Here is a 14,761-nt window from a genome sequence, read left to right as displayed (position 1 = left end):
GGACATTATAGTTCAAATTGTGAGCTGTGTTGTCCGCAGTGTAGACTGCCATTCAGTGTTCGTTTGGACTTGCAGGATGAATTTAGTTATTGTACTAAACCTATAACTGATATAAAACAAGTTCTTGAAAGAAGGATACTAAAAGGATATTGTGTAGGTTTGAGGAACGTTATACTTAGGGCCAGATGTAGGTAAATCCATTTTACCGATTTTTAAATACCGAATTTTACCGATTTTTACAGATTCGGTATTTAAAAATCGGAAAATGATATGTAGGTAAAAAATCGGAAAAATATTCCGATTCGGTAAAAATCGGTAACGGGTGATCTGTATTTACCGATCGGTACTACCGATCGGTAAATACCGATCGGTATTACAGATCGGTATTTCCAATGCATTCCTATGGGCCAAAAGTCCCATAGGAATGCATTGGAAATACCGATCTGTAATACCGATCGGCAAATACCGATCGGTACTACCGATCGGTAAATACCGATCGGTATTACAAACAAACGTGCAGCAAACAAAAGTGAAACTGAACACAACAGCCAATCAGGTGCAACCACCCTCCCCCTTCCTCCCAGGAAGTGCCTGCCCAGCCAGGTGCAACTCATTAGAAAGTTCTGGAGACAGGCAGAGCAGAGCACACAGAGAGAGGAGCAGGGGGAGAGTTGTTTGTGTTGAAAACCCAGGAATAATGTCAAGCAGCAGTGAGAGAAAGAGAAAAATTAAGTTCAGCAACACTGAGCTTGAACTCCTAGTTGAGGAGGTGGTCAAGGTGCACACCCAACTATTTGGGAAGCTCTCCCTCACCATGGCTGAGTCAGCTAAGCGAAAGCTGTGGCTGCACATAGTGGAAAGGGTAAATGCAGTGGGAGTCACCAGCAGGAGCATGGAGGATTTAAAGAAAAGATTCTATGACCTCAGGAGCCAAACCAAGAGGAAGCTTGCAGAGCTGCATAAACAGGCTGGTGTCACTGGAGGAGGCAGGAATCCAGCACCCCCCCTGACTGAGCTGGAGGAGTTGGTGGCGTCTACCATCGAGCCAGACAGTGTGGTGGGACTGGGAGCAGTGGACAGCTCAGCCCGAGCCAAATCAAAAGGTAAGATGCATGCGCAGCACAACACCCCATACCAAGCAGCATCCCTTAAACCTCTGAGCACAGGCCAAGCCCAGTCCAGTACTGCTAGCACTATACAGGAGCAATGCATAATGGGAAATGTAGTCTGCTAATATTAGACCATGTATAACTGAACAGACATCAGCAAGGCAGTGAAAGTATTGCAGAATCATGAAAGTTAAATGTGTAAAGATTTATTTATAGTCACTGTGACACAGTAACAATCAATGTACATACGCTTATTTACACCTAGGGGCACCATCAGCCAAGCAAGGCACATCGACACCAGGGACTGCAGCAGCGAGGGAGGAGAGTGAGGAGGCAGGGCCAAGCCATGTGCAACCATCGCAAGATGAGGAGGACACAAGTGGCATTGCACAGGAGGAGGAGACAGGCCTCACCCCCGACCTTCCACACTCCCCACACCTGTCACAATCACCTGCATTGGTATTCTCACCGGAGACTTCCCCAGTAATGCAACAGGCTGCACCTGCAACACCACCAGCCAGGAGGCGACTCGTGGCCACACTGCCCTTGATGGAGGCAGCATTAGATCAGGCTGAGCAAACTCCACCTATGCCTCATGCTGCACTGCAGCCAAACACTGATGAAGACACCATGCCAAGACGTCGCCGCATGCACAGCACTGCAGGAGGCACTGGAGAAGGCACTGTCTTCCGGGGGCTGGAGGGAAGCATGGTGCGCATCCAGCGCATGCAGGGCAGATCCATCCAGGCCTGCCACCGGCAATTCCGTGCTCTCAATCAAACTGTAGGAGAGATGGGGAAGGGCATTACTGATATAGCCAATTGCAGCAGGGACATGGTAAAATCAAATGACAACCTAGTTGCTGGTATTACGTCTGCTATCACGCAGCTGTGCGATAAGATGGACCACATAGAGAATACAAGGCGCAGGGACACCCGCGCTACCAACAGGGCGCTGAATCGCCTTGCCACTGCCACTGCACAGCTATGCAGGAGAGGAAACAATATGCAGGAAAGCCTAACACAAAATACAGCAGAGGTCACAAGGGGCATAGCCAAAATAACCAGTGCCCTAGAGGCAATGATGATCAGTAATGCTGCTCACAATCCTGCCCTGGATGTGGCTGAAGGGGAGGACAGTAGTAGCCGCAGCAGCTTGGGTAGTGCTGTGGTGCCTGCTCGTAGGGGCCGGAGGCGCACAGCTGAGCCTTCAAGCCTGGAGGAAGGCAGTGGGGATACTCCCAGTGTGTCTGGGAAGCGGCAGAGAAAGTGACTTTAAAAGTTTGGGTGAAGTAACCCTGGACATGTTGTCCCCACCTTTGTACATGTTAATTTGTTGCACCTAAGTGCTGTAAGTTTGTGCCAACAGATAAATACTTTACTTCCATTCACAACCTGTCTGTGTGTCATTACTTACTCAGAAATAGTTGGCTGTTATTTCCTCACGCCTGTATCTCCCATCACTTGGTGTTGTGACTCCAGCAGGTTGTATGTCAGGCACGGCATTGTCGTCATCATGGTCCTCGTACTCCTCCAACTCCACCTGTGTACCCTTTTTGACAGCCAAGTTGTGCAACATGGCACAGGCAGCTATGATTTTGCAGCATGTTGTGGGGGTATACTGCCTTGCGCCTCCACTCTTGTGAAGGCATCTAAATCGGCTCTTCCAGATGCCAAATGTCCGTTCAACCACATTCCTTGTACTTTTATGTGCCCGGTTATACCTCCTTTGGCTGGGTGTGGAGGGGTTGAGGTAGGGAGTGAGAATAAAAGAACGTAGGGCATATGCACTGTCTCCTGAAAGGGAAATGGGAGTACATTAGTCACATGTATACTTGTAAGTCTCACTGCAATATGTGTGAATGCTGTCGCAGACTCTGTCTTACCTAGGAGGTATCCTTCGCCAAATTCCCCTGCTGACAGCCGTTCATAGATGCCGCTGTTCTGAAATATATAGGAGTCATGTGTACTTCCAGGGAATTTAGCTACAAGGTCTGTGATAACGTACTTTGCATTGCAAATCACCTGGACGTTGATGGTGTGGCTTGACTTCCTATTGCGGTAAATGTATTCGGTGGCAGCAGGGGGACAAATGGGGATGTGTGTCCCATCAATGCATCCGATGATATGGGGAAATCTTGCCATCTGGTAAAAGTCTGATTTTGTTTGTACCAGTTCAGCATGGGTGGATGGAAATGAAATATAATGCTCCATCCTGTGCAACATGGCGTCAAGGAATCTGTGGAAGAACCTTGAGAGGCTGCTCTGGGTCACCCCTCCCGCCACAGCAACCACGCTCTGGTAGCTCCCTGACGCCAGCAGGTGGAGGCTGCACAGCACCTGCACATGTGCTGGTATTGCATGTGCCCTTGGGGTGGGGTGCTCCAACAGTGGTTTAAGGTCCCTGATGAGCTCCATGATGGTTACTGGAGCCAACCTGTACCTTTGTACTATCTCCTCCTCTGTCAGCATCAACAGGGTGACCCTCTGCCTGTAGACCTGCTCCTGTCTCAGCCATTCCCTCTCTCCTTCCTCCCGTAGCCGTAGACGTCTTGCTATTACATAGAATGCCGCCATTGTGCAAACTGAATTGCATTTTGGGTCCTTTTTTATAGGCTGCACCTGGTTACCACCTGATTTGAATCCATGGTAAATTCCGACTCTCAAATACCGATTTTGAGGCAAAATCGGTATTTCTGGGCCTCCCTACATCTCGATTTTCAATTTTACCTACTTTTATTTACCGATCTGTAACATTTCCGATCGGTAACAATACCGATCTGTGACATTACCGATCGGTAACATTTCCGATCGGTAACTTTACCGATCGGTGACATTACCGATAGGTAACATTACCGATAGGTAACATTACCGATCGGTGACATTACCGATAGGTAACATTACCGATAGGTAACATTACCGATAGGTAACATTCAATTATCGGTATTTTACTGCTCGGTAATTATACCGATCGGTATAATTACCGAATCAGCCTATTTTTGGTCACCTACATATCGAACGCTCACTACCGATCGGAAACGGACGGAAATCGGTATTTTCGGCCGATTCCGATCGGTAATAGCCTACCTACATCTGGCCCTTGGTTTCTTACTGCACTCTACAATTAATGAATGAAAAGTCAGTTTAATTGTGAGCCCTGATGACCGCAGTGTAGGCAGAAAGCAGTGGTTAACAAGGGCCCACGCCCATGTGGCATTGAGTAGAGTTGCACAATATTGCCAATTTAGCGTGTGTGCAGCCAGTGATGATAAGTGGTGCACTGAGTTAGTGGCACCTGAAGCAACGAGGTTCTGTGGAGCCTGCGATGATGCATGGTCCGGGCAGGCCGCACTGGTAGTAATGTTTTTTGTCTTGTGACTTCTGCTCTACTAAGGCCACGTGGCAATGATTTATGGTGCAATGAGTTAGTAGTACCTTTGCCGCTCAGTGTGTACGTACCCTGCGATGATGTGTGGTCCGTGCGGGCCACACTGGGAGCAATGTCTTTTGTCTATTGAATTGTGCATCAATTCGATTTTCAAGTGATAGTATGCCTCATTGCTGACATAAAACTGTTCACTCTTCCTTGCGATGACTTATGGTGCACTGAGTTAGTAGTACCTTTGGCAATCACCTTGGACGTACCCTGCGATTATGCGTGGTCCAGGAGGGCCGCATTCGGAGCAATGTCTTTTGTCCATTGAATTCTGCCTCATTACGGCCACGTTGCGATCACTTATCGTGCACTGAGTTAGTGGTACCTCTGACGCTTTGCGTGTGCGCACCCTGCGATGATGTGTGGCCCGGGCGGGCCGCACTGGGAGCAATGTCTTCTTTTTAAAGAATTATACCTTAATAAGGCCACATGGCGATGACTTGTGGTGCAGTGAGTTAGTGGCACCTGAAGAACTCAGCGTGTGCGCACCCTGCGGTGATGCTTGGTCCGGGCTGGGCACACTGGAATAATGTGTCTTTGCTACTGGACTGCTACATCTGCTATCGCCATTCTACCTGAATCGTGAGCCCTGATCTCCATAGTGTAGATCGAAGGCAGTAGTCAGCTCTGACATTGAGGAATGCTTTTTGTCAAATCCTTTAACAAAACCTGCGGATATAGAATACAATTGTCTCTGCATTATATAAATCGAGTCTGAATTCCATGCTGTCCTTAGTGAAGATCCAAAGCTGAATTCAAGTTGTGAACCCTGCTATCCACAGTGTAGATCGAAGGCAGTAGTCAGCACAGACATCGAGGAATGATTTTTGTTACAGTCTTTAACTAAATCTGAGGACATAGAGTACAATTGTCTCTGCATTAAATAAATCAATGCTAAATTCAATGCTGTCCGTAGTATAGATCCCAATCTGAGTTCAAGTTGTGAACCCGGCTGTCCGCAGTATAGATAGAAGGCAGTAGTCAGCACAGACATCGAAGAATGCTTTTTGTCACATCATTTAACAAAATCTGAGGACATAGAGTACAATTGTGTCTGCATTAAATAAATCAAGTCTAGATTCAATATTGTTAGTAGTGTAGATTCAAATCTGAATTTAAGTTAAAAACCCTGCTGCCCGCAGCGTAGATCGAAGGCAGTAGTCGATACAGACATAAGTCTGCGGTGCTGTGGCGCTGAGTTTGCAGTGGGCCTGTGTAGAGTAGGCATGTGATCATGGTAGCAGCCACGTGGCAGGGTGAGGGCCATCACTCTGGCAGAGTCTTTTGTCTTCGCACAAGTGAACCACGCCCAAGGCGTGGCCTATGTATTTATATTATTGCGCTGGAGTTGCGTATGTTGGACCACGCTTATCTGCTTCCGCTTTAAGGGGGGATAACACAGCTACATGACCGAGACCTTCCCCACTGTTTGAGGTAATATGGTTGCGTCCACTGTGCAGTACACTACATGTATTAATACTATATCAGCACATGGAGAGGTTTGTGCTTTGCATAGTGAGGTCTGTGCAGAACATCACTGTAACACTTGGGATTGAGTGAATTATTGTTGATGTGCGAGTTCTCTCCCTTATACATAGTTGGTTGCCACATCTCTGAACATTCAGCTATTGTGCGGTTGAGGGGAGATGGTATTTTGGGAAGGTCATTGTCCTATTTTGCTCTGCCTCTGAGGTAGTGGGGGGAGTGGTCGAGGGGGTGGTTGTGGTGGTAATGGTGCTGGTTGCTGTGATTTTGTTGGGTGTCGGAGCTGTATGATTAGTACATCTATTACATATTCGTCTTTAGATATGGGTGTGAGTTGGGTGTAATTCACACAGTAGATAGTCGACCTCCTTACAGCAGTTAAATGTTGATGTTATTTTGTTACTGGTAAGTGCGGCTATCACCTGTTTTTAGGTAGCATTGCAAATTTGGCTGCCTGTTGAAAATATGGGGAAGTGGTGTTTTCGTGGTTTTTTTCAACGGGCAATGCCTAGTGTGTATATCATTAATGTTAGTTGTGGTTCTGGTTTGTGGCAATTTTGTTGGCGGAAGGAATCAATGGAAGAGTGGTGATATTTGCAGTTTTTACTAGGTTGAGATTGGGATGATAATTAAAAAAGACAGAAAAAAACAGATATACTTAATGAAAATTATAATTAGAAATTAGCATTTAAAAAACCTTTGTAATTCACTGGAAAAAACAAAGGTTTCAGGTACGTTATAGTTAGGAATTAGCATTTAGAAAACCTTAGAAATTCACTGAAAAAACCATAGGTTTCAGGGGTGTTATAGTTAGCTGGTCATTTCACTCATACAAAACCATTGGAATTCCACCGTTATAGGTAGTTGTACTAACTATAACTTGCGCACCCGCAATCCACTGCTGATGATGCCACATATTACACCATTCATGAAATGGTCAGTGACATCACTGATGACATCACTGATGACATCTCAAATGGCTCAGCATGACAATTTCCACTTAAACTATAAGACCTTATGTGGGATCTGCTTATTTGGCTTAAGTTTTCACCACAGTATGAAGGCTGCATTTAGTATGATCTTTAGCACCTTCAGTCCTTGGTTATTTTAAGTGAATAGTCACACTTTTAGTATGATTTGCATAGAGTGTAAACTGTTCTTAGTAGATCATTTTTAATATCATGTGGTGCATTTCTCATGAGAGTTTCACTGTCTGCAAACATTTTGGTAGAGAGTGAACTCTCTCCATACAGTAAACAGTGTTAACAGTAGCCACTTAACTATGTATATTCACTATTTTCTCAATTTTAGTTCTGTTACTGTCAGGGGTTTGACACAGGTAAAACCTGTCCTTAGTAGAGCATTAGTTATGTAACATGGTTTCAGTATCTGCAGGAACCTGATTTTCTTGAACAGTTGTATACAGATTGAACACCGTGTGCATGATAGGTTACCCTTTTATCTGTGGTTCAACATGAACTTGGCTACCCATGAAGTGTATGGTATGGGGTCTATGTTGCACAAGCTTGCTTTACCTGTGGGGGGTTCTATGTATGACAGCAGTAATGATGCTTCATATTATTCTGAGCTATTTCACTTACTTTCATAATTTTATTGCTAAACCTTTTTATAGAGCAATGTGCACAAAAGAAGCTTGCATGATGTCATCAGTGATATCATCAATGATGTCATTTGAGATGTCATCATTGATGTCATAGAACATGTCCTGAGTGATGTAGTATGTGAGATCATAAGTTGTGAATGGAAAGGGCGCAAATTATAGTTAGCTCTGATAACCATTAGTGGCAAATTTCTGTATCAATCAATTCAAAACATATTCCGCATTTAGTTAAAATGCATAAATAAAAAAAAGCAATTCATAGGGTACAAGATGTAGTTCTCAAAAGTGCATTTACAGTACAGGTCAGGTTACAAATAAATATTGAGATTTAGCTGTGGTAAGAAATCAATCAGAGTCACAAGTTAAAAGCAGAGATCCTTAAAACCCATAAACAGTTAATTAATTTATGTAATACTATGTAGAACAGGACAAATCTGGCTAGTCTCAAAACCTTTTATGTAATACTATGTAGCACAGGACAAATCTGGCTAGTCTCAAAACCTATCAGAGTGTTCATTTAAAAAATATGATTCAACCTAAAGGTATAAGTTCTTTAAAATGGAAGTGGCGATCCATTAAAAGCCTTGCGGGGTTTTACAGCGGCTAGTAAAAAGGAAGCCATAGTGAAGGAGACATATGGGGTTTCTAATTGCTGTAACGTAGCTAGGGCTAGTGTTGGGGAGCACTAGCAAAAAATTTCAAACAAAGGAATGACAACGTTTTTTTATCTCAGTTGAATAAAAGGCTCAAAAAACAATATATGCGAAATCAATTGGTTTGACTTATTATTGCATGGGCAAAAAGGAAGCTGGCTTGTTGAAAAAAAAAATTCATTGGATACCCCAACATTATCGGTGTGTAGTTTAATTGGGAATCTAATCAAGATGTAGCGATGCCGAATATTCTAAATGTGAGGTATGACACAGCTCCCTGCTTTAGCTGTGGCAATCCTTGATATAGCCTTACTGATTTTTTTCCCTCTGCATCTTTCCCACCAGTCTGATATAGATTTCATATTAAATCATTCTTTTAGTCTTGATTTTAGAAAACTTTCACAGAGGCCCGGAGTATCGTAAAGATGTGCTAGCCCCAGTGAGAAAAGGTATTGTCTGACGCAGGATAACCATGGGATTTTATGGGCATGATCTAACTTCATAATGTCTTCCTAAATAATTTTATTCAAATCAACAGTCTTCCTTTTCCAAAGTGAAAGCCACAAATATAGCGGGGCCAATTTGATGACATCGCTGAAATAAGGCGTCAACCTTCTTGTGAGCGTTAAAATTGTTACAAGCTGGTGGGACTGACAGTAATCACTTAACAAATTTGTCTTCCATGACTTGCAGTGCCTCAATTTGCGCTGTCCACCAAATTGCTGCCCCATAAGTAGCAATAGATCTCGTTTGGCGAAATAGATTTTGATCATTTCCTGTATTGGCTTGCTACCCAATTTTTGGGACAAACGGAAAATTGTGACTATGCTTTTACCCATGTGGTTTCCTTTTTTTCTGGACCATCTCCTTCCAATGTTAGTTTTAGATCAAAAACCATGAGTAAAATTTTAAAACACGGAACCAGTTCTATTTTCTCCCCATCAAGATGAAATCTCCTCAGTTTCTTTTCAGTCCCCCCCATGGCCATTATAAAAGTCTTAGATTTGTTTACATAAAGATCTACATCAGACATAAAGGCCGAGTATTCAGCTATGAGGTTTTGAAGCGCTATAGGAGTTCTTCCTAGCAAAACAGCATCATCTGCATATACCAGAATTGGAAGGGCGTGGACTGTGCTGGGGGAGTATCTATTGATTTATTAACCAGAATGTCATTCAATTTATTGGTATAGAGGGCAAATAAAATGGGGCCAGAAAGCACCCCCTTCTGACACCCCTTTCAATTTTTCGTGCTTTGGCCTTGCCCACCATATCGAACCATAGTGGTGGCACCTGTATATGACTCTCTTCTAGCATTTCATTATTGCAGCCTCTACTCCTGTAGCCTCCGTAATATTCCACAGTTAACTGTGTACCTCATAGTCAAAAGCCTTGGACAAGTCTACGAAGGCCATATATATTTTGCCTTTCTTTACCATGGAATATTTTGCTACTAATAATGTCAGGTTAAGACACTGGTCTATGGTGCCTCCACCTTGCCTGAAGCTATACTGTATTTTGGCGAGAAATTTCTTTTCCGCCACCCAGATTTCAAGCTTGTTTAGCAATAGTCTGCCCGTTAATTAAGCAGTGATATCTAATAATGAGAAAGGGTGGTATTTAATTGTATTTGAAGCATCACACTTTTTCTAAATAGGTATAATCAGCGAGGTTTTCCAGCAGGGTTGAGGACCATTAATGGCAATTGAGTTAAGGACTTTAGTCAATTGGGGGACCACAATTGATTGTTTGTTAGAAAGATGATCGTTGGCACATCATCGAGCCCTGCAGCTTTCAAAGATAGTGACTGAGACAGGGCGAGCTGTATTTCCTCAAGGTCCAAAGGTTTTGTCCTTAGAATACTGGAAAGCAATCACTGGGGGCAGGTCGGCTGGACTTTGAAAAAATATCCTGGAAATGCCTTATCCACGACTCCTCATCAATGTGAAAATCTAAGGAAGGGCCACCCTTGTCAGACAGAAATGCTGAATTGATTACCTTCCAGAAGGCTTTACTGTCATACTGATTGAATACTTGCTTTAGAGTTTCCAAAACCTCAGATTTTATCTGTTTCTGCTTTTCTTCTCTAACTAATTTATAGAGATTCCTCATTTTGCGAACGTGATCTTTATCTCTAGCTAGTGTTTTTAAGGCTTTACAGAGATTAGAGGAAGCCGCTGAGCAGTTCTTATCAAACCAACCAAGCTGGGAAGTTTCTTTTACAGGGGTTGGACGAGTTAATTGTGTTTTAATATTAATTAAAATGTTATCAAATGCTTCGATCACCAGGTTGTTGTTTAACTGCAGATCTAAACACGGGAGGAAATCCTCAAGGTTGGCCGCTATAAGATTTGTGAGGAGCTTAGTGTCGTCCCTTTTATCCCACTTTTAGGCGAAGCTGTTTTTCCTAGCTAGGATTGGGTTTGGAGCGAAGTTACCATTTTTACTCGTATAATCGCTCCACGCTATGGTGCACGAGAGCATTGACTGATTATTACATTCTGTGAAATTAACCTTCCTCCTAGAAATACTCATTTTAAGGTGGTCACATGTGCCGCTCACAGTGTGTTACGAACCTGACTGGAGGTGATTTGCGACTCCCTGAAGGACGTGTGCCCTGAACTTTTTCTGTGATTTTCGGCCCCTGCTCCACGGGTGTTGTTTGGGTGGCTGCTTGCTTGCTGAAATCATCACCGGGGGACTGCGAGGACCAGCAGGCTACACTTCCTCACAGCTGGTGCCTCTTCCCCCGTTGTCCACGCCCCCCGCCAGGAAGGTTAAAATCGACATCACTTTCCCGCATCGCGGGACGGGCACGGGCGGGCGCCGGACGAAGCCCGGGCCAAGGGCGGGCCCGTTTGAGCCCGTTCGAGAACGGGCGAGACCGGACCGGGCCACTCCCCTTGGCTTCCTGCTGTTATTCCTACCCAGCAATCCGCCCTCGTCAAAAGGACGATGGCCGCTAGAGAAACGAGGAGCAAAACTACGCTGCCTGGAGGACACCCACCAGTTACTTTGGATAATTACTTTGTTAAAGCCGGCTCCTTACTAATTGATAAAATTACCACACTCGAGAGGCTCATATCCCAGGAAATTGCATGGGTAAAAAGGTCTTCAATGGGCACTATAGCGCATGCCAGAACTCCTGAGAACGGACTTAATTCTACGGACCTGGAAACCCGGGACAATGGGGCGATGGGTTTGCCTAATGTACCTAATTTGATCCAACAACATAGTGACAACGAATCCTTAGGCATTGAAGAAATACGGCAATCGGCCTCACCCCTCGCCCAAATACAATCTAGTTCCCTTTCTCCAGTAGCGACTACCCTAAATAATGAAACCCCTTGCAGCAGAGATAGCAGCCAAAAACGGGGAGATAGGGAAGGAGCAGTGCCCACAAGGAAAAGAGGGCCCCAACACCCTGGGGGACATAAGGCAAAAATCGCCGAGCATAATATGCCAGTGGAGGTTATTGCTCTGGAAAGGAGTAAAATTGCACCCACACTCCCTGATGACTCTGTAACAATATCCTTAATCACTTCACCTGCCCGAGTTATAGAGCAGGTGAACCCTAGTCCCATATTAAAGGAAGGAGGCACCATTACCATGGCCAGCATTGGTGCCCTCCTGAGGTCACTGCTTAGTCCCCTAGAAGCCCGTCTAATAAAGATTGAAGCTAGATTGACAAACATAGAAAAAACATCGGCGCGAATAGCCAATGGTCTTAAAGCAGATAATAAGGACAATAGGGGTGGGGTTCAATCCAAGAACAAGAAGGGTGCAATAGTACCGTCCACCAACGATGACAGAATAGTTTCAAATACTCCACCACCGCAGCCGTCTATCACCTACCCTGCAATCCCTCAACCTAACCAAAGTGCAATTCCAACTGACCATCCCGAGCCTAATACTAAATTTAACCAGCAGGTGGGCGACAAAACAAATAAGATCTTCTCTATGGAACTCCCCCCTGAGGCTAGCCCATATGTAGTTGTCCTAACGGGTATACCAGAGTTAAACCCAGTGATCAAAGAATCTGCCGCCTCACTATAAAACAAGGTGGTCAATAGGCTTACCTTAAATAGACCCCTCCCCAGGGAATAGTGAGCGAGGTACTTATGGTAAGAAGAGTTCCCTGGTTAGGTAACACAAGGAAACCTATTAACGGTGACTGTGTCCTGATTAATTTCAGGGACCCTAGGACTGTTTCTTACATATGTGGGTGGCCACACCGTGACCAAGGGTCACCTTTTCAATCCTTACCCTTATCCTTTTTCTACCCACCTTGGTGCAACACATGGGAGGAGGAGGGTTGGGATACAGTCCCCAGGAGAGGGAGAGGCTGTGGTAACAGGGAGAGAGGGCAATTCCACCGACCTATACCCCAGCAGTTTGCCTATCTTAGGACACATAATAGGTTCAGCTGTCTGGATATGAATGACTGACACCTTCAGTTAAGGAGGGTGGTTCATTACCAACCCAGGGCTGAGCAGGCGGAAAATATTATATTCCATGATCGAGGACATGCTGGCATCTCAGGGATTGAGCCCCGCGTAGAACAACACTGTGATAAGGATCCCCAACAGTCCATAGTCGGGCTGCCACCTAGAAATATGCAATTTATTGCCAAACATGGGGACTCGAACCAAAATGCAATATTGCCGGATAGCTTAATAGGCCAGGGGCCTACCCCAACTACCATCTTCAATCCCAGCCCAGCCCCATTAAAGATATTGTCCTGGAACCTGGCTGGTCTAGGAAACAAGCTTGATTGCCCAGACTGGTGCACTTTTACAGACTCTAAAGATGTTTGTATGTTTCAAGAAACTTGGGCGAGAGAGGAACACACCCGCCCAGGTTTTGCTGTGTTTTCCATTCCTGCCCGATGGGGGGGTAAAGGGCGTCCCTCTGGTGGTCTTGCTATTCGGGTGGCAACCCACTTGGGCTGCAAGGCCACATCCCATTTTACAGCAGCTGAGGACGTTCAATGGAATGGCCTAATTCCACCAAATTGGCAGTGGTAAATGTCTACTCTAGGCCGGTAAATATAACCCGGGAATCGAGTACCATCGAGGAACTTTCCACCTTCCTCAATGATTTTCCCAAGGGTATATCCTTTGTGGTTGGAGGGGACCTGAACTGCCACTTTGAGCCACTAATAGGACTACTAGATGGAACATCAATGGAGGAGGACGCGCTGTGGTCAGTACCGCCTACGGTGGCCCCTCCCCCTAGAGCTTGGACACCCTTAGCAGTACAGATTACTGCCTTAACTCTTAAACACGCAATTAGGGCCTGCAATGGGCGAACGAATTCGGACATTCCCCCCAAATGTACATTTAACAAAGTGGGGAGGGAGTCAAGACTGGACTATATTTTAGTCCAATTGTCCTCTTGGTCTAAAATCGAGGACTTTAGGGTGATAGTCAGGGATGATAGCGACCATAACGCGCTAGAATTAGAATACTCTCTCCCTGGCATAGACAGTGAAAATCGGGTCTGGTGTAGATGTGCCCGCCTCAGGGTTGACTCTGGCGAACAATAGACGCAGAGTGAGGTGGGACAAACTAGCCAGTAATCCAAAAAAGGTTTCAGAGCTGTATGGCTGTGTTATTCCCACACTCGAGAAGGTGAGTGCACTAGTGGAGCAACCCAATGGCCATGATAGGCACAAAAAACTGTGGTCTGCGCATGAGGACCTAACTAAGATCATGGCTGAGGTCATTTTCGCCCCAGGAAAGACCGGGGGTAGCACGAGTCACCGTCCTTGGTACAACGCTGCCTGCCGAAAGGCCAAATCAGACCTATTATTTTCCCTAAAGCAATTTAATAATAGATCTGTAATACAGGCAAGGAGAAGGGATTACAAGCGGTTGACCACCCATGCCAAGGCGGAATGGGAACAGGAAAAATGGGAGAATCTCACCATTACACTAGCAGATAGGGATCCCCGTAAATTTTGGCGAATTGTAAATACGGGGTCTGACGAGCCGCTTTCGGCCATCGAACCCAATATCTCACCCAAGGTCTGGGAAGAACACTTTCAAGCTCTCTATATGGGAGCTAATTTGGACATAGTTAGGGCCATAGTTGCCCCATTGCCAACCATTGGCCCACATCCAGAGGGGTATCTTTTTACTGAGGAAGAAGTGCGAGTTGCAATCTCTGGGTTGGCATCTGGTAAGGCTCCAGGTCTGGACGGGCTCCCGGGTGACCTATTTAAACAAGAGCCTGACATTTGGGCTCCCTATTTGCTGATGATCTTTAACGCCGTCCTGAGGGGCATGGAGGTGCCCTGTACTTGGCTGGACGAAGAGATTGTCCCCATATTTAAGAAGGGTTCACCTCTGATACCAGCCAACTACAGGCCTATCAGCCTCATCGATGTTTCACAAAAGCTATTCGGGAGACTGATATTAGATCGCCTCCAAGAATGGATTGAAGAGTTTTCCATTC

The 14,761-nt window shown here is 45.2% G+C and overlaps 1 protein-coding gene across 1 annotated transcript; it reads left to right on the top strand.

The window, feature by feature from the left end:
* Window positions 1-697: 697 nt before the first annotated feature.
* Window positions 698-9,670, top strand: LOC144827982 (uncharacterized). The gene is made up of 3 exons (XM_078686133.1): window positions 698-1,103; window positions 1,375-1,749; window positions 9,633-9,670. Exons 1-3 carry the CDS (start codon window positions 698-700, stop codon window positions 9,668-9,670), a joined length of 819 nt encoding a protein of 272 aa, XP_078542259.1.
* Window positions 9,671-14,761: the final 5,091 nt, after the last annotated feature.

The sequence above is a fragment of the Lissotriton helveticus genome, chromosome 4_1, assembly GCF_964261635.1.
Source record: "Lissotriton helveticus chromosome 4_1, aLisHel1.1, whole genome shotgun sequence".
Lineage (NCBI taxonomy): Eukaryota > Metazoa > Chordata > Amphibia > Caudata > Salamandridae > Lissotriton > Lissotriton helveticus.
Note: the sequence above shows the minus strand (reverse complement) of the source record. Positions and strands in the feature narration are given on the sequence as shown.